The sequence below is a fragment of the Malus domestica genome, chromosome 10 (assembly GCF_042453785.1).
Source record: "Malus domestica chromosome 10, GDT2T_hap1".
NCBI classification, from domain to species: Eukaryota; Viridiplantae; Streptophyta; class Magnoliopsida; order Rosales; family Rosaceae; genus Malus; species Malus domestica.
In genome coordinates this window covers 10,830,220-10,857,578 of record NC_091670.1, presented here as the reverse complement: position 1 = coordinate 10,857,578, position 27,359 = coordinate 10,830,220, and the positions used below count along the sequence as shown (strand labels likewise).

The 27,359-nt window shown below is 36.2% G+C and overlaps 6 protein-coding genes across 10 annotated transcripts; 2 read left to right on the top strand and 4 right to left on the bottom strand.

Moving 5' to 3' along the window:
- The first annotated feature begins 891 nt into the window (after positions 1 to 891).
- LOC103449832 (putative polyol transporter 1) lies at positions 892 to 3,301 on the top strand. Its single transcript, XM_008389155.4, has 3 exons — positions 892 to 1,321; positions 1,450 to 1,796; positions 1,889 to 3,301. The coding sequence occupies exons 1-3, from the start codon at positions 1,171 to 1,173 to the stop codon at positions 2,951 to 2,953; spliced, it is 1,563 nt and encodes a 520-aa protein (XP_008387377.2). The 5' UTR covers positions 892 to 1,170; the 3' UTR covers positions 2,954 to 3,301.
- Positions 3,302 to 4,341: 1,040 nt separating this feature from the next.
- On the bottom strand, positions 4,342 to 8,832 carry LOC103449834 (uncharacterized). The gene is made up of 8 exons (XM_008389156.4): positions 8,087 to 8,832; positions 7,318 to 7,369; positions 6,769 to 7,039; positions 6,595 to 6,656; positions 6,037 to 6,229; positions 5,846 to 5,942; positions 4,795 to 4,877; positions 4,342 to 4,558 (listed from the first exon to the last, which is right to left on the bottom strand). The coding sequence occupies exons 2-8, from the start codon at positions 7,363 to 7,365 to the stop codon at positions 4,551 to 4,553; spliced, it is 762 nt and encodes a 253-aa protein (XP_008387378.1). The 5' UTR covers positions 7,366 to 7,369; positions 8,087 to 8,832; the 3' UTR covers positions 4,342 to 4,550.
- A 2,162-nt stretch (positions 8,833 to 10,994) lies between these two features.
- On the bottom strand, positions 10,995 to 14,817 carry LOC103449835 (mediator of RNA polymerase II transcription subunit 32). 2 transcript variants are annotated; one of them, XM_070807227.1, is made up of 3 exons: positions 14,618 to 14,817; positions 13,327 to 13,391; positions 10,995 to 11,677 (listed from the first exon to the last, which is right to left on the bottom strand). In XM_070807227.1, exon 3 carries the CDS (start codon positions 11,658 to 11,660, stop codon positions 11,226 to 11,228), a length of 435 nt encoding a protein of 144 aa, XP_070663328.1. In that variant the 5' UTR covers positions 11,661 to 11,677; positions 13,327 to 13,391; positions 14,618 to 14,817; the 3' UTR covers positions 10,995 to 11,225. The 2 variants fall into 2 exon arrangements, with proteins under 2 accessions (XP_070663328.1, XP_008387379.1); XM_008389157.4 differs by lacking the exon at positions 14,618 to 14,817 and having other exon boundaries at positions 13,327 to 13,519.
- Positions 14,818 to 15,124: 307 nt separating this feature from the next.
- On the bottom strand, positions 15,125 to 16,632 carry LOC103449836 (adenylate kinase isoenzyme 6 homolog). Of its 2 annotated transcripts, none has more exons than XM_008389158.4 (3): positions 16,496 to 16,632; positions 15,533 to 15,912; positions 15,125 to 15,431 (listed from the first exon to the last, which is right to left on the bottom strand). In XM_008389158.4, the coding sequence occupies exons 2-3, from the start codon at positions 15,862 to 15,864 to the stop codon at positions 15,242 to 15,244; spliced, it is 522 nt and encodes a 173-aa protein (XP_008387380.2). In that variant the 5' UTR covers positions 15,865 to 15,912; positions 16,496 to 16,632; the 3' UTR covers positions 15,125 to 15,241. The 2 variants fall into 2 exon arrangements, with proteins under 2 accessions (XP_008387380.2, XP_008387381.2); XM_008389159.4 differs by having other exon boundaries at positions 15,533 to 15,875; positions 16,496 to 16,620.
- Positions 16,633 to 16,655: 23 nt separating this feature from the next.
- On the top strand, positions 16,656 to 18,905 carry LOC103449837 (DNA-directed RNA polymerases I and III subunit RPAC2). 3 transcript variants are annotated; one of them, XM_008389161.4, is made up of 4 exons: positions 16,656 to 16,795; positions 17,241 to 17,357; positions 17,708 to 17,784; positions 18,562 to 18,905. In XM_008389161.4, the coding sequence occupies exons 2-4, from the start codon at positions 17,257 to 17,259 to the stop codon at positions 18,705 to 18,707; spliced, it is 324 nt and encodes a 107-aa protein (XP_008387383.1). In that variant the 5' UTR covers positions 16,656 to 16,795; positions 17,241 to 17,256; the 3' UTR covers positions 18,708 to 18,905. The 3 variants fall into 3 exon arrangements, with proteins under 3 accessions (XP_008387383.1, XP_008387384.1, XP_070663329.1); XM_008389162.4 differs by having other exon boundaries at positions 16,660 to 16,795; positions 17,244 to 17,357; XM_070807228.1 differs by lacking the exon at positions 16,656 to 16,795 and adding an exon at positions 17,053 to 17,094 and having other exon boundaries at positions 17,244 to 17,357.
- Positions 18,906 to 22,246: 3,341 nt separating this feature from the next.
- On the bottom strand, positions 22,247 to 23,426 carry LOC103449851 (uncharacterized). Its single transcript, XM_008389172.3, has one exon. It carries the CDS (start codon positions 23,421 to 23,423, stop codon positions 22,464 to 22,466), a length of 960 nt encoding a protein of 319 aa, XP_008387394.2. The 5' UTR covers positions 23,424 to 23,426; the 3' UTR covers positions 22,247 to 22,463.
- Positions 23,427 to 27,359: the final 3,933 nt, after the last annotated feature.

The window sequence follows — 27,359 nt, the reverse complement described above, 5'->3', positions numbered from 1 at the left end:
TGATGATCAATTCCTTTATCTCATATATTTCGGATATATGCAATTGTACTTATATCTGTTTGATATCCTACTCAAAACAACTTCAATTATTATTTTGTATGAAGCATCTATTAGAGTAATTTTCATTAAGACCGAAAAACTTGTTTGGTAGTGAAATTGAAAATTTTTGAAAACTTTTGGTTTTCACCATTAGTGAAACATAGATCTTGAACAATCCCTCTAGCCTTTATATTAGATTCTGAACTTCTAAAAATAATAATGCTAACTTCCTTATCTGGTCAAGCATGAGTTCCGATTCCTAGAGTAATTCGCATCTATCATAACTCATCTTGATCCTTGGTAATTTTAATTCATTTAAGACTCGACCGAGCCACGCCTGAACATGATCCTTCAACAGTCCTGCTCCTATAGGAACTCGATGGAATTAAAATTCTCTTGGGCCAAAAGCCCACTGGCCTAGAATCATTAATGGACCGCAAATTATGGCCTTTCAACTCGGCTGGCCCATTCTCGGCTTCAGCCTGCATTTCAGGTCCAAACAGTTCGTAACGCAATATATGCCCCCTGTGGAAGATACAAAGCTATCTATCTATGTGATTAAAGAAACAAAAAATTAAGAATACTTTGCACAAAATTAACCCTCGCTGGCACTACATGAGTAAATCAATGATTAATTACCAAAATAGTAACCTTTACATCGGTGTTGGATTAAAAATATAAGAAAACACTAAAATTAAATCTATTTCTTGGTAAGTTGAAGAAAAAATCAATTGGTCTTCATACAACAGCGGAACTGTAAGAACGGATCTCCCGACACAAAGTTGGAATTTGTTTTGCTTTAGTCCGTAACTTACTCGTTTCGGAATGTTTATAAGGGGAGCCTGCATGCAGACATATCATCAGTTAACTTGGTTCTTACCCACCTTCCTTCGTAAGATACAAATCATCACAAATCCAAATAAACGCAAGTTAGCAGAGTACTGGCGAATTGTTCAGCACTTGAGAGCTTGTGTTCTGAAAACAAAAGATCCAAATCCTATTCCCAAAACAAAAAACAGCACCTTGGTGAATGAATAAAATTCTCGAGTAATAGCATATTCTTTCATTGACAAGTGATCTCTCTGTGTTCTGTCTGTCTATTTGTCTATCGATCTCTAGCTAGCTCTAACAATGGAGATGGCTGACCGGAAACCTCAAAATACTGAAGCCTCAGGCCAGAAGACTATTGCGGACTTTGATCCCCCCAAGGCCCCGAAGACAAAGAAGTTCGCTATTGCCTGTGCCACTTTGGCTTCAATGACTTCAATCTTGCTGGGCTATGGTAAATTTAATTGTCCATTTACCTCATGCATGTGGATTTTTCTTTTGGTATTTTTTTCCTTTTCATGTGTGTTATTACGTTGTCTGATCTCCGCGTGCAATGCACGTTGATGTCATTTTTACATACAGATATTGGTGTGATGAGTGGAGCGTCACTCTTCATCAAAGAAAACCTGAAAATCACCGACGTACAAGTTGAAGTCCTCAACGGTACTCTGAACCTGTACTCCCTCATCGGTTCCGCCTTGGCAGGAAGAACATCCGATTGGATTGGCCGACGATACACCATTGTCCTCTCTGGAGCCATCTTCTTTGCTGGAGCCCTCCTGATGGGATTTGCCCCCAACTACGCCTTCCTCATGTTCGGCCGATTTATTGCTGGAGTTGGAGTTGGTTACGCTCTTATGATAGCTCCTGTCTATACAGCCGAAATCTCTCCAGCCTCATTCCGTGGCCTCCTCACATCTTTCCCTGAGGTCTGTTTCTTTGCTTGATTATCTCATTGTATAATTAATCCACTTGTAGGAAAATATGAATCAATAAATTTGATTTGTTTCAAAATATGCAGGTGTTTGTTAATGTTGGTATATTACTTGGGTACGTATCCAACTATGCCTTGTCCAAGCTCCCGATCCACTTGAACTGGAGGATCATGCTCGGCCTTGGCGCAGTTCCCTCTCTTTTCCTCGCCGTCGGCGTCCTAGCCATGCCTGAGTCACCACGCTGGCTCGTCATGCAGGGGCGACTCGGAGACGCCAGGAAAGTCCTGAACAAAACTTCTTGTACCCATGAGGAGGCTCAGCTCAGACTAGACGAGATCAAAGAGGCCGCTGGAATCCCAAAAGAGTCCAACGAGGATATCGTTCAGGTTTCGAAGAAAAGCAAAGGTGAGGGCGTATGGAAAGACTTGATCGTTCGGCCCACCCCAGCTGTCCGCCATATTTTGATCGCGGGAGTTGGTATCCACTTCTTCCAGCAAATCTCCGGTATTGACTCCGTCGTGTTGTACAGCCCCAGGATCTTCGAGAAGGCTGGAATCACTTCCTACAATGACAAACTACTTGCAACCGTAGCCGTTGGAGTTGTCAAGACCATTTTCATCCTGGTCGCCACCTTTATGCTTGACAAGTTCGGACGTCGTCCTTTGCTTTTGACCAGTGTGGGTGGAATGATCTTCTCTCTCACATTGCTCGGTGTGGGCCTTACAGTCGTCGATCATTCCCACGGCAAGGTCCAATGGGCCGTCGCTCTGTGCATTGCGATGGTAATGTTCAACGTTGCGTTTTTCTCCATCGGGCTTGGACCCGTCACCTGGGTCTACAGCTCAGAGATCTACCCGCTGCAGCTCCGCGCGCAAGGGTGCGCTATGGGAGTGGCCATGAATAGGGTGATGAGCGGAGTCATCTCCATGACTTTTATTTCATTGTATAAGGCCATCACGATCGGTGGCGCCTTCTTCCTTTATGCCGGAACTTCGTCGATTGCTTTTATATTCTTTTACACAATGCTGCCAGAAACACAAGGCCGAACCCTCGAAGATATGGAGCTCTTGTTTGGCAAATACCATAAGTGGAGACAAGCGAATGCCATGCTCAAGAAGAAGGAAGCTGCTGAGAAAAGCCAAAGCGCTTAGGAATAATAGGGCAACAAACTCTTACCATATTTTTCATATTTACGTTTGTACAACTCTCTAATAGAGATGAGAAACACATGTTGATGGCCCTTCCTCTATTAGAGAGGTAGTACAAGTGTGGAGTGAAAATTTTGGTAAGTGAATGCCCTAGGTTTTTGTTCTAAGTTTTCTCTTATGCCCGAACGTTCTTGCAACGGGGCTGCTCATTCCGTCGCCTCCCTTTGTGTTCAATAAAGGAGGCGTTCGTCTTTGGGACTTGGTTGCTCCTATTTAGCTTTTCAATGTACTTCGTTTCGGATGTAAACGTTTCAATCCGTACTTAATAAAAGCTCTATTGTTTCAACAAAATACACACACAAAAATGCAATGCTTAATTGCTGAATGTACTTAATGATGGTTGTTTATCATTATAAAAGTTTTTACTTTCAAAATTTTATTGGTGTTTCGGTGATATGTAGCTCAAACTCACTCTTCACCTTATCTTCTTAATTTGTTTAAATAAAAAGATCTTATATGGAACAAAGAGATAAATTTAAGATGAAATGAACTAGACATGCATGTTTATACAAGGATTGTTCTTCTTCTAAACACGGGGCTTATAGTACCCTTGCATCGAGATTTAGTGTTTGATTCTCCTTCTTGTGGTTTATAACTCGAGTAGTTAAGAACATGATCTAAATAATTATTTATTGTCTACTATTCCAATTCCCCCTCAATGTAGTTTGTATAAAAGAATCATCACTTTAGCCCTACTATAGTTCCTTCTTCTAATTCGTTTTCCCCATTGACAATTATTACTTGCACCTTTTTTCAGTAAAGTGCGGATGGACATGCAAAAGAGTGCGAGGCTGATTCCCCTTCGTCCAGTATTTACCCTAAACTTTAGCCAAAAAAAATGACCATGACGCATGAATTTCCAAGTTTTAAGCACTAATACGATTGGCATATATAACGGTGAAAAAAGAGAGAAGGATTATGTGTAATATATCTCAAGCACTAACCCGTCAGTAAGCTAATTCAGATGATTATTGAAAAATGCTATCTAATAAAGTTCATTCAAAACGAAATCGTTTGATTAATACAGGTTGTTATTTGGTACCATATTCTTCAGATAGACGGGTGCACAAGTGGTGCATCATATTGAGTACGGGCTCGAGTTAAGGTGTAAAATTCACGAGCGGCATTACTTGTACAGTTGTACTTGCTCCCGTTATATTTCTTACATCGGTTATGTTTGCAGCCGATAAGAAAAACTGCAAAAGATGCAAATACTTGCTTGAAAAGCAAACAATAAAGCTCAAATAACTGGAGAGTGAATGCTGTGAGGCGATGTTTATGGTCGTTAATCTACGATGATCCGTTAATGAACTCAGGTTACTCACTGCGACTAAGGAACTCGACATCACTATATAATTTACTGATCATAACGCACTGCATATCTTATACATAAACGACAGTACTGTTTACATATCAATCGTTAAAACATATATTCAACGTAAATAACTACGACCACAAATAGGCTGGGACTTATGGAATTCTTGTATGACGCATACGTGTTTGGATCAGTTATCCGAGCTATGAGCTTCCAAATGCAGTGTCATTTACCTGTTGGAACAACAACAATACATAATACGTCAACCAAATACTAAAAGATTTCAATGTCAGAACTCGATGTTTATCATTTAACCGTCCGACTAAATCAAATAAAATTTTCTTTAACCAACAAGAAGTTGTAGCTCACCATTGCAAACTTGTCCGGTATCTCATGAAATCATTAGTTTACTTTCAAACTATTAGAAGAGACGATAATTAATTAGACAATCCAGACGAATGCCACTTACCATAGTTTTGGCGCACGGTAGTGAACCTATAGATGGCTTTAATAAGGGAGCCATATTTCATACACTTCAATTCTCCCATGTGTCTGTAAAGCGAATATGGGACAATCAGTTCAAGAAACAAAATGTGTGCAAATAGTCAATACATGTAGGGAAAAAAAAAAACAGGAATCACACAAGACAAAGGAGATAAGTTTCTGAGTCTACGATAAAATAAAATACAAGTCTAACATGCAGCTGTGCCTGTATATGGATGACCTAGAGACAAAGATTACCCAGCCCAAAATGAGAAAAATTAAGTTAAGGATTGCTATTGAGAAACAACTGACAACGTGGTTGCCAGCCCTATTTAGAATAGTTATTTCAGGCCAAGAAAGTAATTACAAAAAATACTTTCCGCGTCTAATTATGCAAACGGAGGGTCTAGCCCTTTAGTCTCGTCAAAGTCCTGGAGCCAAACAAATGGGACACCCACCTCCCCACAAAACTCATGTAAAGGTCTCCTAATCAGGGTATAGGAAAAAACCGGCAAGAGACACTATGGTAAGTACTAACAAATAACAATGAATCTGATAAGAAATCCCCCTTTTTGTTCTTTATAAAATCATTTCCTACCAAACAGGAGATAAAATTAGATCCACTGCTAACTTACAGCTACGTAGCTCTTGCAGCCAAAACTTTTGGGATATTTAAATTAGGACATACTGCAGAAAAGAACCTTTGACATAAGTTTCGTATGCTCATTAAACAGGGCAAACATTTTGTTAAGAGTCGACCAGACGAAAATCTTGAAAATCCCAATAGACAGACTATAACAAAATGATTATTACTATAATACGTGTGCACACACACACACACACACATGGATATGTACCTATTATACACAAAACAGCGGGCTTAAAACTAGGTATTCTCTTCAGCTCTGGTCTATTGTGTGGTTTACTCCATCCTTCCCATACCATCGCTTCATGTTTAAGTTTCCGTAAATATCAAGTGCACATATACAATAAATTATATAACTAAATGCATCGCCAATTTGCTTAGAAATACTCACATGATCTCAGTATACCGGATTCTCCATGCAGGGAAACCAAGGTGGCATCTTGCAGGTCCATAAACTAATAGCAGGTCAGGGTCTGGCCCTCTGCAACCTGAAGGCAGAATACCATAAACACCCAGAAGGTCAAATTAAAATTTTCAGTAATCATGATTTTGACTGTTGACGAAACTCACAGTAAAACATACCAATAGCTTTTAGTGCCTCGTCCATGTTAGGTTCTGTAAAGATTTTCTCTTCATGATCTCCAACTAAGTTGGCTAATTTCAAATACTTTGCAAAAAGTAAGTTAGCTGCTTTGGTCACAGCTTCTTTTCCATCAGAGAACGACGAAAATTCCAAAGCCATGCGCTTTTGGTCAAGTAACCCTTCATCACCATCCTGCACATAATGGATGCTAAGTTGGTTATAAACTTTGGTCTTGTCATAATGCAATATATGTTCATTGTGAAAGACACAAAGTACATAACATATGTAATTAAAGAAACACAAAAGAAGACTGCTTTGCATAAACTTAACCCCCTGGGACTACATCATAAAACAATTACGAATTACTAAGGTGGCAGGTTCATACAAGCATCACCTAAAAAATATAGTACAAAAATAAAATGAGATATTACAATTAAAATAATTGCTTGGTTCGTGATCATGACAACCTGGACTGCCTCCCAGTATGCTAATTACTTCAATCAATTTATGGTGGCAAAATGTAGAACAAGAAGTAATTTAGGGACAGAATACAGCACCTCAAATTCTGTTGCATTCTTCAGTTTATTCAAGATGGCTCCTTTTGATTTCTTCAAAACTCCTAGGATCAAAAAAGAAAAAGAATTAGCGAAGGTTGGAATACATATATCACATTGTTGCCTACCAATGGTAGAAGGCATCTGCCATCAATCAGAATAAGAAAGCACCATTACCTTCCGTATCATAAAGGCACACACGCTTCACGCCAATAGCTTCTAGCCACTGCAGAAGCTCAATAACTTTTGAAGTTTGGTAAGCTTCTTCACTTTCTATCACAATAGCTAGGTACTTTAGCTTTCCCAAATCAAGGGCTTTGTAGTTCTTGAGTACTCCACCAGAAATAAGATAGCTTTCGAACACAAAAGCTAAATCTAATAGAAAGTACCATATGCTAACAAAAAGATGTAGAATATGCCATAGGAGCACAAGCCCAAGATTGCCAATCTGCACCAGCCGCAACCCAGGATTAACGTTGACTTTAACATCAAAGTAAGCATTTAAATATGCACATGAATCAGCCATATTCATGTAAAGTGCCCCAAAAACAACAATTAATTCCACTCTCAAAAAGAACACGTCCTTTTTACGCTCATAATCATCCCATAAGAATCACTAGATTAAAACTCATTAACATTACAATTACATGACAGAACAACAATATTAGTTACAGAGTTGTCATCCAAAAATAAAGCTTCAAACAAAAGAAACTTGAATGGACTTACTTGAGCAGCACAAAAGGACACCCTCTGCATTTCCATCTGAAAATCCATCACTCTGAAAAAAGAAAAACAAAAAATCAATTCAAAGTTCAAACCCACTTAAACCCAGCAACCCAAATATTATTATAAATCTAATCAGAGACTAATCTGAAATCCATAACATCTGCTTCCGGATAAGAAAATGGCTTTTATTATCTGAAATACGATATCAATTGCTATTATAAAATTGTATACGAGGTTATATCGCCTGACAAACTGAGTTACAAATTCGTATTGGAAATGTGAATTTTAATGAAATAAAAATTTTAGGAGGGTTGAACCCCTAATCAAGTTGACCTTGAATTTGACTAAGATGGGTTTCTTCCCTAACTCCCGCGTTCATGTTTTGGATGAATTGGCGGGCTCAATCTCTAAAAGCTAACATCTTTCTAAACTTAAAAATCCTGGTAAACTGTTGGCAGAATTTTATTGTTTTGTCGTCATTCGATATAACAATACATTCAAGCAAGTTCAAACTTCCGGAAGAAACCCAAAATTCGAACAAATAAAAAAAATCCAAAATTCGAACAAATAAAAAAAATCCAAAATTCATGCTTATGAGCAACAAATATACAAGGGAAGAAGTGAAAAGGGTAAAACTGATTTTCATGCTTATCAGGATTAAGCTACAAATCAAACCTAAAAATGAATCTTAACTAAACCCCGAATTCCCAATTAGAAAAAATAAAAAATAAAAACAAAATAGGAAAGAAGAATAGGTAGATTACGATACCTGAAGGAGTAGGTGAGTGAAGCTTTGAGGAGGAAGCTACGAACCCTAAATCCCAATTTACAGAATCGGTGATGATTTATCAAGCTTGGAAAAACAAGACTCAGAGAGGAAAGTGAGGAGTTGCTGTGTGGAAGCAAATTGAAGCTTCACCAATATATAGAGGATGATCGGAGAACCGAACCCAGAAGAAGTGTGTGTGTGTGTGTGCGCGCGCGCTGGGTTTTTGGGTAGACGATTTGTGGTTGCTGGGTTTTGATGTGGAATTTGTGGATTGTCATTTTTCACGCTTGTACATGATTTTTTTGGTTCACTCAATTCTGCTCACGTAAATCCCTTCTTTTTTTCTGTTCAGGTTTTTTCGTGCCGTCCAACAGCTTTTGAGATGATAATTTTTTTTAAATATAAGTGGAATTAAAATATATTAATTAATGAATATCTGCTTTAGAGAGGGAAAGATAGTGAAGATTTCTGAATTGGAAAAGAATTAAATTGACGAGAATCAAAATTTAAATTTTCATAAAATATAATTATTAAAAATGCTTTGAAATTAGAATAAAAATAGTAATGATTTCACAAAATTATTTGGAATATAAATCAATATAATTACTAAAATGCTTTTGCACCAAGTCAAATAATTTATATGCTAGTTTTTGTAATACAATTTTATATATAATATATCATAGTATAAAGAAATTTAAATTGCTTTTTTGTTTCATAGACACATTAAGAGAAAGTGTGATAGGCGTGAAAAACTAAAGATATCCAAAGGGTTTTGATGGGTTAATACGAAGGGCAATCTTGAAATTTTAGAAATAAATAAGGGTACATTCTGCATTACCTCAACAACTTGAAATTCAAATACTACCAAATTGTAGGAGTCTAATTGCTCCAAATTTTGGAGTTAAATTTCAAAATTTGTGTGATTTCCACTAATTTTTTTTAAGGAAAACTAAAGAAAAAGACTTGAAAACTTTGAATTTTAATTATAAGGATAAAATAAAAGGTAAAGTAAATAGTATCAGGATTGACTTTTTAGTGTAAAAATGTGGTTTTTCGTTAAAGTGAACAGTACCAGGTGCTTTTCGTTAAAATCCCATTTTTTTTTATTCTCCAGTATTTGATAAAGAACGAAATAGCCAGTAATTAAAATTTAATTCTGTTTTTTATTTGGATTACGTTCATGCAAACGTGTTGCTAGAATCGTCTAGAAAAACAACAATAAGACACGGCCCCATGATCTTTCATATGGTACGTGGCACAATTACATGCGCTTTGCTAGAACATAAGAGTTCTTATTATAATACCGCCTGCATCCTTGTTTGGTATGTTGAATTGGATTGAAATAAATAATTTTTTAATTTCAAGGTATATTGGAGATGAAAGTGCATAGTTCTTCGGTTAAAGAGACTAGGAAAATGTCACATGTGATGCATGTGGTGGGAAGGAGTTACATGCGTAAAAATATATTAGAAAGGTGTGATCATTTAGTACTACGGTTTAGTGATATTCCTCTTTACTTGTGAGTGAGAAGTCTTTGGTTTGATTCTCGCCAAAGACGAATTTGAACAACATTATTACTAGCACATTATGAGACTAAATCCACCTCCTCTCTCTTAGATAATATAGGTTGTTAAAAAAAAATAATAAGTGCAAGAACAAGTAGAAAAGTGTGTGCTAGTGACTAGAGTATTCTTCTTCAATCCGGTAAATAATTGATTAGGAAAGAAACTCATTCCTTCTAATCCTACCATTTTAGAGAAATTTGAAATGTATAAGTTTCACTATAATCCGAGAACTTAGGTTTTTCATTTCTTCCCCACCATACTTCAAATTTGGTGATTGGTGCAATTTGACTTTAAAAACTATTAATCCAACTCTCGATCTAATGATACTTCTCTTCCTAACGTTAAAAATAAAGTTCAAGTTTGACACCCCAAAAGCCCCCACTCATGAAACAAATCTCAATGCAGAATGCATCAACTTCAGCATCTGGTTGATCTGAAACTCCATGTAGCTAAACCCACAAAAATTACAAAGAAAACAAAGGACAAAAGGGAAAATGTGCTATAAATAAACCATTAGTTGCTGTTCGCGGCTCTTGCCCAACTGTTACAAAAAGAAAACTCCACAACAAATACCCCACTGTCGGTGTGTAACAATACATTAGGCAAGAAATGGCAGCTCTATGACTCTGAGGAAAGCCTTTATCAACCGAATAGCAGAAGGCAGAAAAACGTGGACAAGGAACCTCATATCGCTGCCAAATTCATGACACTGCATATCATCCAAACAATGGACACGGAACCTTGCCTTCCTTAGCTTGCTTTAATATATTACAATATTCGCATTGCTAACGGCCATGCCCATAGACATAACAGTCTCTTGCTAGCTTTAATATATCAGTTCTCCTTTGCTCTAATGTCACAAAACAAAACACACAGTACCAAACCTTCTAGTATATAGTATTACTCAACTAAAACGTCAGAGCACAAAAGAACAGACATTTTAAGATAAACCGAGTTTTAGTTGTTTTTGAAATCCTCAATCATTTACAATTGTATACATAACAAAGAAAATGGATTGATAGAAAGATTTAAGCATACAAGAGGTTTGAACTGACTAAGAAATACCAGATATAAAAAATATCGACTTTCCATTCAAAATTGTACGCCCAACACTTGTCTTTGATGAAAGAATTTGAAACACAAATATACAACAGATTCATTTAGAAACAACAATTTTCAGGATGTGTAGATATAGAAATAGATCTACAGCAACCGCCAATACGATAAATAGTGAGGCACCTACTTCAGAGAGTCATTGCATGCTACATGTTTACATACAAAAACGAGACCAAATATCATGATGATTTAGGTGAGCTAATGTATGCACATCAGATACGCATAAATTTCAACGACAAATTCTTATGTCTTCCCCACCTTTACTTAAGTACTAAGTTTATTAAAGGAGCCAATGCGGTAGAACCTAATTACACAAGGAAATTAGGAAGTAGCAAACCCTAAAAGCTACATTCAATATCATTTGGAAGGGATGGTCAATATTGTGCTCGGAAAAATGCCTCCAATGAATCCTATCATCTTCTCTCAATACAGGGTAAGAAATCAAATCACTTTCATACCTATTGAGCTGAATCTTCAGAGAATCTACCATCAAAAGGAGTTGACGGATGAGAATGTGCCGCACCAGCAGCAGTTCCAGAGCCATGTTGAAGTTCTATAACAAGCCATCGAACTGCTTTACTCATCTGTTCCAACCGAACCGCACTAATGGGTGGCAGACCAGTTGCGCTGTGCCCACACTTCCCAGCCACCAAGCCAGTTGCCTCATCCACCAGGCACTCTGAGCCAATCCTTTGCTTCACAGACTCCACAAACTCCTCTGCTTGATCACAAGTGACTCTGAAAAGTTCCCACTTCTGCTTAAAATTCTCAAGAGCAGCATCCGTGGCTGCTGTTTTCTGGCCACCAGAAGTTTCCTTGGATTCGAGCACATTAACTGCTGCAACAACGAACTCTTGGTATGCACTATTTAGGGAATCTACAATGCTGTCCATTTTGAGGCTCGTGCTTCCTAATGAATAAGGTACAAATGTTAGGAAACTATGAACTACTGACGAAAGCTAATAACTTGCATATATGAAGATAACTAATATAGAAATACTGGTTACTTATCGCTTTATACTCATGCTGAAACAACAATACAATGAAAGAGAAAAAAAAAACTTTAATTTAATCTCTTTTTATCTATATAATTTGAACAAGAATTTCGTGTTAAATAAAAAATCCTATGTCACTTCAAACCTGGGTTTACATTACATACATTCAAATAACAAAGCCATTAAATGCAGAAACTAAATTCAAAAAGGAAAACATTTTACAATATGATGGTAACATACAAAGACCGATCAACATTCACAAATCTCATAAAATTAAACAGAAAAGCAACCCAATAAAAGGAGGATAGTCAACAATGCTTCCTTTTATGGGGGTTTCCACACATACTTGTGAGGAATGACACATTATTCGGCAAAACCAAGGACAGTCAATAATGTTTCATGTTACGTGTCTTACATTTACAGTCTTGTCGTCAAAACGTATAACATGACACAATATTCAGACAACCTTACCCAAGCAGGACTTAACAAGGAAAAGGCTAAAGTAATAGCTGCTTTCTTTTATGCCACCAAATCTGTTATAAGATCACCAATTTTATGTTCTGAGCTATGTACCAAGCATGGTTAGTACACCATTAACTACATAAAACGAATACAGGCTATTGCGCATACAGATCAATGAATAGATTAGCAAGGAATTGAGTAATTAGATCACCGAATCAGAGTCCTACCAATAGAGTAACAAAGAACGCCTTTAAAAAAGTAAAGGAACATCAGAAGCCTAAGTTTAAGCTAATCACAACTATTTTACATACAGACCAACGAATCATCCTCGTGTACCTATACTTTGACATATGACATACCAACATGTCAACAAGTTTGTGAAAATACACAGCAACAAGGCATTTCGTCTCCGAACTCTGGATATAAGGGTCAAAAAACTATTTTATAAACGCAACAATCCGCGCAAATACACTACAGCTCAATACTCCTGACTTCCTTATTCATCCTCACCTCAGAGCTTCCCCATTTCCTCCAAACAAAAATACAAATTCAATCCCTTCTTCGACAAAAATACAAAGCAAGTCCCATAGAGATCTAAGAATAATTTAAACTCAAATGTTAATAATTACCAGTAAATTCGAAATGCTATTTTGATATCTCAGGGGGTGGGATTAAGAACTGAAGACATTATTAATTGGTGTTTAAGCGAAAGTGCAATTATTTATATCCGAAAGAAGACCTCTTTATCATTTGTATTTGGAAGAGAAATACACAAAAATCGAAACACCCCATATGCTTACTTTTAATTCTCTGTTTGAAAAATCCCAATTTTTCCATTTCAAATGGATCCAAGAAACATTCTAGTAAGGGATCAGAGACTTTGATCATCAATGAGTTGTACTGCTACTGCCATTATACTAATGTGCACAAATACTCACAAAAATTAGATACGAGAAAATCATAGAGCTTTCAACGGATTAAACAATAATAAAGTGGATATGATTCAACAAAAAAGCTGGGAAAAGTAAAATATCATACAATCTCAGCAAAAAAACAAAACATACGAAACCCTGAACAACGAAATTGAGAGAAATGACATTACCTGGTGAGGGAGCTGCCGATTGTTATTGAAGATTCAGAAATTCGAAGAAGCGGAAATATTTACAACTGAGAAGAAGAAACAAAGAAATTCAGAAGAGATGAAGAAGAGGGCTTGGATTCGATGGGCTATAGGGAGACTGTTCATTATTTTGTTTTCAACTTATTTTTAGCTATCCAACATAAAACTCGTTTTTAATCCTACTTTTGCCCTTGCCCTCGAACCTTAATAAAAGCCGCGTATTATTTTTTGAAACTCAAAATTTGTTTAGATCTGCTTTATTTCTGATTTTTTATATGAAGTTCATACGTCAATTTTCTAATTCACTTCAGTGTATTTGACTTCTATTTTTTAACAATTAAACGATATTATCAACAATAAAAAGAAGAAGGTGGACGTAACCTCCTATTTATACGGCAACATATAACAAATTTTGAATTTCATGAAGAAAAAAAATGACAAATTTTAAATTTTAAAAAATAAAATGATATTAAATAGAATTTCACGGTGATTAAAAATAAGCCTCTGTTTTTAAAATTGGACAACCCAAGCTATTTGGCAAAATATGCGACTTTCTTATGAGGAACTTAAAAGAATTTTAATTTTTTGGGCCATATAGGTATAAACATGTTTTTTTTTCTTTCTAAGAACTAAGTATCCAAAATTCCTTAATATTTTGGTGTGATTTCAAATTAGTCTTTAATTTTTTTTTAAATTTCAAAAGAGTACTCAACATATAAGAAATCTCACTTCTGTTAACTACCTACATAACATTTATGATTAGATTATTTATAAGGCTTGTTAGCCAAAATTGTTTCTGAGATTGTCATAACTCCTCACTTTAGTTCCTGTGATTTGAAATGTATGGGTAGAAATAGTTCATAAGTTTGTCCACCAGCAATTATTTTGATCATTTCATGAAAAAATCTATGTTAAATAATAACCATACTAACAAAAATACCCTCAATTTAATAAACAGTGGACCAAAATAATATAACAAAAATTAGGGCATTTTGGTCATTTTATCTGTATTTAGAGAATATTTTTCATAAAATAAACAAAATGATTGACGATGGACAAACTCAAGAACTAGTTCTACTGATTTTAAATATCAAAGAACAAAGTGAGGAATTATATCAATCTCAGTGACCATTTTAGTTAAAAAATGTTTTCTAATGACATTATATGAGTTTAACTTTTGACATTTGTGTTGTAAATAACTTGAGTCAAACATCATCGAACGATAATTAATAAGATGGTAAGCAAAAGCGGACTCCATTTGGTGATATCTTACCAACTTGTCTCAATGGGTTTGTGACTCTGAAATCCCCTCACCAAACAAACATAGCCTTCAACTGTTTCTTTGTTCGATCAAGTTGAAACATTGAACACCCTAATCCAAACTAGTTACAGCAAGATCACAGTATTCATGGAGCAATTTTGGTCCTTCCGGATAACATCGCGGCAGTTCAATTGAACCATGCATTAGGAAAATGCCCCATTGAGTTTTCACTTTCACTTTCCAGCTTTGAGACCTGCAAACTCCAAATGGCGAATCGCACTTTACTGGAACGGGAAACCGACACCATTTCCTGTTATATTTAAACAAACATTACACTTCGGCGCTGTAGAATGAGAAACCAACTCCCACTCCAGTCATGGGTTCCGGCCAAACAATCGCGGCCCCAACGTAATCATGGATTCCGGCCAAACAATCGCGGCCCTAAGGTAATCCAAGTTAGGATATGGTTTGATAGAACAAGGGCAGTCCCAACACAATGTGAAAATGGACAGCGGGAAATGCAGAGAATCTCACATCACATAATGGTAAAACTGACAAGGAAGATAGTACAAGGAAAATACATATCAAAATCTTGACGCAGCATGCAGCTTCAAGGAAAAACTGTGATATGGGAAACTAAGTTGATGATGGTTGCCACCTCGTGACCCAGTCCGTCAAAGTCGTAAGATTTGTCGAAATGTCTTGAATACTATCACTCTTCAAAGGAATCACGATATCCTGAGGGTAGCTCTCCTTTGCCTCCTCGAGCAGAGTTTGAAATATTTCACATTCAATATTGTTGGAGAGCTTCGAATTCGAATACCCTCTGTCACATCCAAAAATCCACAAAACGGGACACTCGTAAACACACGGTTGTCAACATGAAGGAGATAAAACAGAAAAGAAAGAGTGAACAAAAAAACCTACCTTCGAGTCAAACGGTCATACAAGACAGTGTTGTCAGTCTGAAGCACAACCACAAGATCAAACCATCTCTCGGGGAAGAAATCGCAACCATGGTAGTCCACTATGTTCCCTCCTTCCTCCATTGTATCCTCAAGCTCATCGCATACCAGGTCTTCATTGATGACGTAACAGTCTAGCTCATCATCCCAGCCGTCATGAAGATTCTTCGCTTTCACCAAATCACCCACATTGATGTGGCGGAGCTGCGTTGCCTCTGCTAAGGCGGACGATGTTGTTGTCTTCCCAGTTCCTGGCGTGCCCGTCACCAATATGTTTGGCCTTGTCCTCACCATGACTCTCTAGTCTGCTTGAGGGCAAAGCCTAGATTAGAGGCGGATAACCTAATACATAATTAACGATAACATTTTTCAGTCCTATAGATAAATACAGTAACAAGATTCGCAACACAACAACTATCAGATCTTCGAAAACCAACACAAGCAAAATCTTATAGTCTCAGCACACCAACTCAACGAGAAAACCATTTGTTGCTAAATATCACAGAGCTATAACCAGTGGTGTAATAGTCAGAACTTAAAATCTAAACAAAAAAGAAACCCACAAACAATTAAATTTAAGGAAACTAATGAAAAAAAGACTTAAATAACTTTGAGATTTAAAGATAAGGACAAAATAAAGAGCGAAGTGAATAGTTCATCATTGATTTTTTAACATAAAAACGTAGTTTTTCGTTAAAATAAACCGTACCTCGAGCCTCGAGCTTTACTTTTCGTTAAAGTTACTTAAATTTAAATTCAAACTTCCGGAAGATACCCAAAATTTGAACAAATAAAAAAAGATTCCAAAATTCACGCTTCCGGAAGAAACCTAAAATTGAATCTTAACTAAACCCCGAATTACCGATTAGAAAAAACAAATAAATGAAAACAAAATATGAAAGAAGAACAGGCAGATTAACGATACCTGAAGGAGCAGGTGAGTGAAGCTTAGAGGAGGAAGCTACGAACCCTAAATCCCAATTTACAGAATCGGTGATGATTTATCAAGCTTGGAAAAACAAGATATATAGAGAAAAGTGAGAGCACCGAAGTAAGGGTAAATTGGTAATCTTCCAATAGAAAGCAAGGGTAAATTCGTCAAAAAAAACTCTATAAACCCTAAACCCTCACGTCGGCCCCTTTCTTCTTCCTGCGGTCGACATAGCTAGAGACGAACAGCGCACAAGCAGCATCCTTTGTTCCCTGCTTTTCGCCTAAACTCTCTGTAAGTTGTACTCGTTTTCGGATTTTAGTTTTGAATTAGGATTTTTTTAATTTCAATTTAGCTTTCTGCTACTATTAGGGTTATACATTCGGGATTTTGATTTCAATTTTGCGTTTGTGGCGTTCGTAATAGTTCTATACCCCAGAAATTTTAAAATAAATTAATAAATTTCTAAACTTTCTGCCTAATTGTTCCAAGTTGGTAATTTTAATTTTTTTTTTTCCGGACATTTGCATTGAATTGCTTCAAAAGTAAGAAATTTGCACCCTCCACCTTGAGGGCTTGATATTTCTTTAGAGGTAAAAATGTGGAAGCAAAACTCTACGATGTCGGAGAGTGTCGAATGCGTCGGGTTGTCATTGAGAATGTTATTAGTGGTAAATGGTTTAATCTGAATTTGTTGTTCTGGCTTCTGCTTTCTTTTTTCATTTTTGCTGTTTGGCAGCAGGATTTTGTAAGAAATGGAACACGGGTCGTTGACTGATCCCAGCCAATCCACATTTTCTTTGGTTGACGAGGATCACACATTTGCAAATGCCGTCAGGTTCACCTTGAACCAGGAGTAAGTGCTTTCCAATTGTTTTAATAAACATCTGACTATTTCTATTGGGATCACTAATCTTCTTCTTTGATGTTTTAGCTCTAATTTTACTTGTCTAAACATCAAATGTACTGAATCCTTATCAATTTTTTTTCCTCTGAAATAGAATTTGCTTTATTGGTCTACTTTTTAAGTAGAATGAGCACAGTGGAAAATGCTTTGAAAGTTTATTGGAACAAATCTTCCGAGTTAGTATAAATCTTGCCATAAGATAGATTTAAGTTGAAAAGGATCATGTAGTAATAAGCAGTAATGGTGGTAAAAACGGTGTAACGACGATATGCTCACCAAGCTGTAATGTTCTGTTGCAGTCCAAGGACAAAATTTTGTGGGTACAGCATTCCTCATCCATCGGATAACCGAGTTAATATTAGAATCCAGACAACAGGTAACACATCCAGACCTTGTCATGGACTATTACAATGATTTTTTTTTTTCTCCATCAACCAATTTTTCCCATAATTGCAACCTTGCGCATATTTCTGGTTTATTTTTTTTCTTCTTTAAGATAGAGATATCATACTGATGGCTGCATGCATTTGGTTTTTGCTTACATTAGCAATGTGACAACAATGTTTTCACTTAAGCAGCCTCCAAAATACTCAATTTGTTGTGCCTTTGATACTTTGCCAAATGCCTAATCATATCTGTGTATTGGAGCCAAGTTGTGGAGTCTGAACCAAATAATTAACTGGAGCAACTTTAGTTCCTATAGAAACAGGTGTTTGATTGGTCATCTTAGTGTCGTCGACTCTCTTTTAATTTTTCATGGAGTTCTTACTTGAATGTGTATGTGAATCGCCCTATTTCCATCTCAAGATTGATATGTTTGGACCCATAATATAAGTGCTTTGGTGGGTAAGCATCACCATCTAACCTTGGGTCTAACGGTGGTGGTGATGGGGGATTGAGAAAGAGGGTTTCCAACTAGGTTTGGTTATGGGTTCGACCCCAACCAATTTATCAAACTGTAGCCGTTGTCTCTTCCAGGTAATTATGATGCAAAACAAAATTACCTCCCCATATCACTCCATAAAAATTGAAGGATCTCGCTTGATGTTTCTTTATGGAATTAGTGTTTTGGAATCAGTCGCTTGGTGTTTCTTTAAGGAATTAGTGGAGTTTCTAATGCATAAAACATTTGGTGTTTGATGAAATTTTACAGGTGATGCAGCAAAAACCGTATTCACAGATTCATGTCAGGATCTCATGGTGATGTGCCAACACGTGAGGAGCACTTTTGACAAGGCTGTTGTTGATTTTCGAATGAGTAAATCCGTAAATGGCATGGATATCGACTCAAATAACTAAACCTCGACATTGGATTGAAGTTGCCAAACCCAATGGTCGGACCAGATTGAGAATGAAACGTTGGGTGTTGCAGGTTTTTTGTGTCTTTAAATTTTATGAGGGTGTTGCATATGATGTTACTCGAAAGGCAGTAAATTCAAATTAAACATGTTTCAAACAGCGCGTATCTAACACTTGTAGATACATAATATTTTCGTACCCTTTTCCTTGTCTATTTCTGGTAAATAGGTTGGCATGCTTTCTGAAGCCAAAACTTTCATCGGATTTCACATTTCCATTGTCTTTTCCGTCATTGATTGATGTACTACAGTTTTGGAAGCAGAGATGCGGACTTCCGGCAAAGTGGCCGTCCATAAGAACATCAATCTGGCCACTCTCCTTCCACTTATCTGCTGCATATTTCACTTGTATGGCGCTTTTGTCATAGTTAAGTTTTGTGGCAGGATGCTCCTTCATTGTCTCCAAATATATCAATGGCTCCAAGAAATCCGAACACGTATCAAAAACATACAAATTGTTCAGCCTCAAATTAAAACAAATTTTGATCTCACATTTCGCTACACATCTAAGAGAGCTTCACTATAGCTATACAAATTTCAAAATTTAAACTCGATAAATAGGGTGATGAGTGTGGTGACCAAAACTATTTATATATTATGGTTGAGTTTTCAAATTGGATGGGGAAAAAGGATGGTAAGAGTAGGTTGTCACTTGTAGAAAAAACTACTTGCGTGATAAAATTTTAGGCGACAAACAATATTTTGTCGCCCAAGGATGGTGAAACAAATTTTCTATTTGGATGATTTTAAGGTTGGAAGTGGTTACAAAGTTGTTCAGAAGATTGATTATGCCTCCGGTTAAGATCCTATCCCATTCAAAAATGTACTTTCTGTGTTGCGGTTTGCATATCACCGGACTATTTCTGATCGTAAAAAATTCTGCAGCATCTCCCCAGGGTTCCCCAAGCGCACTACGTGGATATTACAGACAAATATCCACTATGCACTTGAAGAATAAGATACAATCGAATTTTCTACAGCCGAAACTTAGCCAAGTTCATCGCAAACCCTAAATACATACTAGTGCACTCCCAAACTATCCAAAATGGACAATTCAAGATTAAGTTAGATCACGGAGCCACATATTATGCCTGCACGTGTGTCCAACAAAATCTCAAACAGGTCTAAGCATATTTCGATTTTATTATACGAATTTAATCAACATAATTAACTTTGTATAAATGGAATGAAGTTATAACAAGTTCCACACCCCGAATTCCTACACTAATGCTGCACAAATTAAGTTTTCCTACTCCACATGTATTTCAAAAACAACACCTACAAATTTCACATCCTACATAATTCAACAAATACAATTATCACAACTAAATAAATTCATGCTTCCTACTAAAAACTAATCATAAATAACACATTTGAAGGAAAAAATAATGACAAACTCAAAATAAACTAACCTTCAAATATTTCGAAGAGGAAGAGATGGAGTGAGATACAACGGGGGAGGGAGGACGGCCGGGGGGCTGCAGAAAGCACATCAACGAAAAAAGGTGAGGGGGAAATGGGGGAAGAAGGCAGCAGAATCTGAGCTAAAAGGTAACCTACATCTTACCGACAGAAGCAGTCGTCGCGAGAATTCAAATACTTCGTCTCCTAACTATATATTCCCCTTTTTTTTACACATCACCTCTAGACTTTTCTAGACGACCAAAAAATATTACACGACGAAAAGGTCCGTCGGTTAACTACAATTTACGCGTCGAACAAGTTGTCCGCCCCATAAAAACCTCATTAAGTTAGCGCCAAATTTTTTCTTTGGCGCCAATTTTTTCCCAACAAAATATGGTTTACCCTACGAAATCTCTTTTGTCCCTCAAAATTTGGTAGGGCAAGCCGTACTTTCTCGTAGTGAGAGAGAGAGTAAACTGAAATGCCATTGTCAGCAAGTGATCATGTTGGCTTCTTCAATCCGGGAAGCAAGTTCTCAATTAGGACTTGCAGAACGGTCTCGATCAGGGTTTGTTTAGGTTTCAAGTAAGATTAGCATATAGGTATTTTTACAAAATGTGTTTTATCCCAATTGTTTTTGGGTTAGACAAGGCACATCTAATTTTCAAGTTAGGTGTAGCAAAATAAATATTTGGTTCAAATAAAATTTCTCTTTAGTAAATATGACTCATTTTTCCGCTCTTCCACGCTGAACCTAGCTCTTACAGATGGTACAAAAAGATGCTTAACGTCCATTAATCTGGAGGCTGCAATCTTCTTGTTATTCTTACGTACTGAATAACATTGCAGCCTTGTCATCACAGGAACTTTTTGAAGGTCTTACTATTGAGTTCACTACTATATATATATCATGTTGCTTATGATTGTTTTCACCACAGATCTTGGTTTGTGACCTCATTACATCGTATAAATTCTGCTTTTGTGATAGAGGTGGCAATTGTATCCTTTAGCATTACTCCATGATATATATTGCACCTCCAACCAAGAAAAAATGGTGCCCATAAGTCAATTTTCTATCGTCAACGTAGCCAGCAAAATCTGAATATGTATAGCCTAAAACCTCAAGTTTCTCAACGTTGCAACATAAAAGCCCGATCGAGTTAAAAGGAAATAATGAAACACCTTCTTTACACGTACCAAAGTTCCAAGTTCGTTTCCTTCTCTAATCTTTTAGAGTGTATGCACACCAGCTATCCCTTCCTCCCATAAGCGGATCTTAGTCCCATAAGTTAGGTCGAGTGCACGAGTCACTGGAATCTCTTGTTCCGGTGGTTATATATATATATATGTGTGTGTGTGTGTGTGTGTTGAAGTATATCCTCATTTAGGGGGTTGTATTCAATTAGGAATCTAAGGCTGTAATTATAAACTCCCACAAAATTTATGTATTTTAAATATTCACATATAAGTGGATAGATGCATATGACTAGAATACACCAAAATCGTCTAATTCATTGAATCTTACAAATTCACTGTTTTGGATACACTCTAACACTAAAAACACTTTCAAAGCCATTCATATATGACCAAACTTGGATTGAATCCTTAAAAATCTGAATTGAATACGATTTGAAAAACTCATTTAAAATCATAACGGGATAAAAATCTGAACTGAATAACAGTTGCATTTGAAAAACTCATGTAAAAAACATAATTGAATACGATTTTACAATCAAATTGAATTCTTTTCCAATAAACCCCTGAATCTTTGTTTCTGCTCCCTGTGTTTCCTTTCTCTCTCCATCTTCATACCCTAATCTGATTTATTCATAATTAAGTCACCCACCATAGCTAAGTTTATTGCAACAAAGAATACAATTTTTTCGTACCAAAATAAATTACTAAATTAAATCATCACAAGGTTCTAAAGCCAGATGCAGGAATTCGAGAAATAAAATTGGACGCTAAATTTTCTTATGTACATCAAAGTATTGGAAGTTAGCGAAAATGGAAATTAAAAAACTAACCGGCATAGCGAAAATGGAAATTAAAAAAACTAACCGGCAATCCAACAGCTATACTGAGAAGTGAAATTTTTATTCAGTCCAGAAAATTAAAAAACAAGAAAGCAAACTTGAATGAAATTAAAAAAACACAAAATAAAAGAAAGAAATATGTAACCAGAAACTAATTAATACAAACCTCTGCAACTAAATCGGGCTAACAAAGGAAGCAACTGATAGATTCAAAGATAGAGCACTCACGCCCAGTAGACTCTTACCTCTCTCATTATTTATCGATCAAAAGGTCCATTGGGATCGAGTTGTTTACACAAACCCAGATAGGTAAGATAAAGAACTCGATCCTTGGCACCGGTTCGATGATTTTTGGTGTGCTTACAGAAATATTTCAACTGCTCAAGCGTGCAGCAACCAAGCATCTGCCCCAGCAGCAAAAACAGCCAGTTAATCACCTTCTTCTTGTCCCCTATGATCGGTTTCGCGCTGTTCTCTTGTTTGCAAAACTTGCATGCAGGAAGAACCGGGTTCATCCACACACTCGGTGCCCTATCGCGCATCATGCTCTTGTTACCAGCAATAAAACTCCCAACCTCAAGAAACTTTTCCTTCAGATTATAATCCATCTCATATTGTCGTTCACAACGCTTGCACTGCACTTCACCAGTGATGGTAACGATTTGCCTTGAATGCAAGTATTCCAGACTGTGAACCATGGCCCGCCTTGTGGTAGCCCACGGAAATGGAGCCGGGACAGTCTCGCTCTTTCCCTCCCTCGGACCTTGAGTAGGGTTCCGCCGTGCACGCAGATGACGAGATGTGGGAACTCCGGGATTGGGCAAGGGCATGGACGGGGAGGAGGAAGATTGTAGTTTAGTCATGTAAAGTGGGTGTGAGGATGAGAGTTGGAGAGGATGAGATGAATGTTTTTGAGGCATTAGGGTTTGTATGAACAAGGGTGTTGGCTGCACTGACAGTGACGGCGATGATTGTGGTGGCACCGGCAGTGGCAACGATGCTGGTAGCTGTGTATCTACCGATGGCATTAGACGAGGTCTTGATTGAGGACGATTAGAGTTGAGCGAGAGAGCGAGCATATCGTTTTCTTCTGCTTCGAAATCGGGGCCAACATCTTTGTTGTTGTTCTTTCTCTTCTTGTTGTTTTCTTTTTCATTGTTGTTGTTCTTGATATCTTTGTCCCTGTTCTTCGTCATAGCTTTCTCGTTCTCTTTCATGGAGAAAAAAGTTTAATATTTGAAAAGAGAGAAACTCGAGTGAAAGAAAATATTGAAATAGTAAAATTGAGTTTGCACGTGTACTGATATTTATTGAGATAGAATTAGAAAGAGGAATTGAGATAGAGTTAGAATGCTATTCAAATTTTGAAATTAAAAAACTATTCAAATTCGATTATGGTTAGGTTTTCTTAATGGTGGCCATTATAATCTTTTTACATGATTTTATCGATGCCTAGTATTTTTTATTTTTATTTTTGGAAACTGGTTTTTTTATTTATTTTTGTTTCAATATAATTTTTAACCTATTTTATAGACACATCTGTTGTCCTTGAAAGAGTTATTTAGTAAGTAAAACGCTTACTTTTTGGAAGAGAGATTTTATAAACTATTCTGGATGCGGTTGAATTTCAAAGTTTGTCTAAAGCCAAATATTGTGACATTGTACAGTACAAGGGGACTAAATTTTCGTTGGTATTTTTAAAAGAAAATGAAATAAAATTCCTGTTGGTTTTAGTTAAGATTCAAAGATTATGTTTTAACTATTGTTCAAATCCTATGAATCTTGGACCTAATTGATGATTAACATTGATTACACACGGTTTGATGAAACATGCATCCTCTTTGGGTATGAACAATTAAAAGTTTTCGTGAATAATGATATGTAAGTTTGACTAATTTTCCTTATATCCTGTCTATTTTGAGCATGAAACTTATTAATTTTTTTCATTTGGTTCGAAAACTTATTAACTAAAGTTTGATTGGGTTCGACTAATTTTTCAAAAAACTTATCCTGAAATACGATGTTAGGACTAATATAAATCATTGATAAAAGGCTCCTACGAAAAAATAAATAACGCAAACAATTGTCATACTTAACTAGCAGAGAGCACATACTTTGTGTGTATGAATTTCTCTTAATAAGTGCATATTTTTTTAATAGTACATAATTACTGTTTTGTCCTCCTTATGTAAATATTGTGTATCAAAAGTGAGAGTAAAATTGAAAAAATAAGTATATGATTGTCATTTTATGAAAAAAAGAGGGTAAAATAGGAAAAATATTGATATGATTGTTATTTTATCAAAAGGTACAAAATTACTATTTTGCCATCCTTTTGTCAATAGTGTGTATCAAAAGTGAGGGCAAAATAGAAAAAAAAAGGGAAAAAAATTTGACAATGAGGGTTCTCTTAATTGTATAGATAATCAAGGCAAAATTCAAGCGGATATTATTTTAGAATCAGCTCACAAATATGAACGAATATATATTAGAATCAGTGCCATAACCTAAAAGCAGACATACTCTTTTTTGACATATAAAGTTATAAACTAGTTACACCATACAACTATATTCTAGTAAAATTTTCCAACCTGCCCACATCTTAAATGGATAATTTTATATAATTTTTCTTCCCCTTAAAAAGATAAGGCAAGAAAGGAAGAAAGAAGTTAGCACTGAAGTAGGACATGGCTAACGCATATCGGCAATGATAAAGTGAGATTGTAGTGTGTATTTAGACTGTAAGTGCAGACGATGAGTTTTTTCGTAAAGGTTTGTAACTTTAGTTATGAATTGTGTTACTTACAATCACCCATAATCTCTGGGTGTACAATATTAACAATATATAGATACACATATGGACATTATTATAGATATTGTTATGGATATCATATAAATAAATATGCGCACATGTCAACTTAATATTTACATCATTTGAATACAGTCTTACACTGTTCCAATATATAGGGCAGTAACATATATCTCAATATAATAGTGTGATGTTAGATTGCTATATAGGATAGGGTAATTTAGACGTATCATCTTATTAAACTATAAGTATAAGAGCAACAACTAAAACTACAAGTGACGTTTACCGCAGTGACAGAAAATAATCATGCATATACATCCTAGTGCGATTCGACCCCATTGATGCCCCTCCCCCTAACAACAAACAATTTAACTTACTAACTTTATCTTTAATTGTAAGAAAAAAAATATCAAAAACTGCAACGGACCAAACCAACTAGTCCAATTCAACAGTTTGATTCGGTTTTGGAGTCTATAGGGCCGACAATGAGGATGGCCAAGTAAACGACGAGGCCCAAAATATATGTTATATATCTTATAAGTATCTTACAAATAAGATATATAATTATTTTTTTATCAAATATCCATGCCTTAAGAATTTTGATCAATGTGTTTTGGTGCATTAGACCATGTTAGCATTTTTTTTATTTACCAAAGTAAAATTAACTAGTCTTTATATGCACCTACTTCTGCAGGTGCAAAGACCTTTCTTTAATCATGTGACTTACAAACCCTTGATTCACTTATCTATGCAGATTTTTTACTTATTTCTTATTTCGCTTGAGTTTGGAATGTGTGAGAGGTTTTTAAGTATTGCAATAATAGAACAACATATTAGAAAAGAAAATTAGAATGATTAGTTGATCACATAGTACTTTAAACTTTGAAGTGGCCATGAAGGTTAGTGAGGCTCTTACTTTTCTTCCTTCTCTTGTATGTCAATTAACAACTCTCTCCAAAGTACAATCAAATAAAAATTTAGTAAGTTGTATTTGATACAATAGTAAATAGTTTTCATTCTACAACTTAAGAAAACAAATTTAAAATACCAAAAATTCATTATAAACTACAAAGAATGTATTAAAAAAAAAAAATCAGAGAACACCAAGAATTATTCTGAAGGAAATATTGTGAAAAACTAAGTTCATTAAGCAACATAATGCATGCATTTAACGATTAAATGGTAAACGCATGTTTCTATGCACTTTAAAACAAAACTTAAACCATGAAATTCAAAGCCTAATAGTTGTGGTGAACCAAGATTCAACTCAAGAACACAGTAATAGGAGCATATTTATGCGACTTAGTGAGCTTGTTCTTGTGCATTTACGTTGTGTTTTCTTAGTTAAAGTAGTCTTTTACGCTAGTTTCATGTGTTTTCAGATTTTAAGGCAAAGTATGCAAAACGATGCAATTTGGAGCCTTTTGGAGCAAGATTGAGTTTGGAATGGATATCATGTGCTTGGAACGAAAGGAATAGACGAGAACGAAGGAGTCATAATTGAAGAAGGATTCCTAATCAATGAAGGAGTCCTAATTGAAGAAGGATTCCTAATCAACGGAGGAGTCATAGTCAAAGATGGATTCCTAGAAGAATGAGGATTCCTACTCAAACAAGGTTTCCTACTTGAAGTAGGAAAGTTAAGCCTAAAGTTTCCTATTTTGGGTTGATCTTTCCTAAACCTAGATGGCCTTAAGTTCCAGAGATTTTGAAGGTTTCCTAAGCATTTTTGGATACAAAGAAAGGTTCTAGAATATTTTTCCATAGGTGCTGCACCAATTTCAGCAAAGAGACCTATTTTCCTTGCCTTGCAAGGCTTTCTAGAAGCCTTATCCTTTATTCCCTATCCAGCCGCACCTCTTGGCCTTTTCCCTTGAGGATTCTGATTGTTTAAGCCTTTTTCTTTGTGGATTTGTATTTTGCAAGTCCATATCTGATTTCCCTAGGGTTTTATGTGCCTATATATACTCTTATTCACCCCTTGGCCGAACTACCACCTCCCATATACATAAATCATGCCAGAAATTCATCCTTGCTCTCTGCCACAGCTTTCATCACCATTCTCCATAATTCCTGATCCTAAACACCCATTGCCGCACCACCCATCCATCCTAAACACCACTATACTATCCCCCATCCATTCTACACCATTCATAACCCCAAAACCTGTCCCCAAACTTTGTGCCGCAGCAAGGAAGAAGGAAAAGTTCGTGGATGCACCTGTTGTCCAAGTTGGAGTGTCTAGGTGTTTTCTTTCTTTGGATTTCAATGTCTAAATTTATTTATCTTTGCTTTGTACGTATGAGGAACTAAACCCCCCTTGGCTGGGGGGGGATTCGAAACC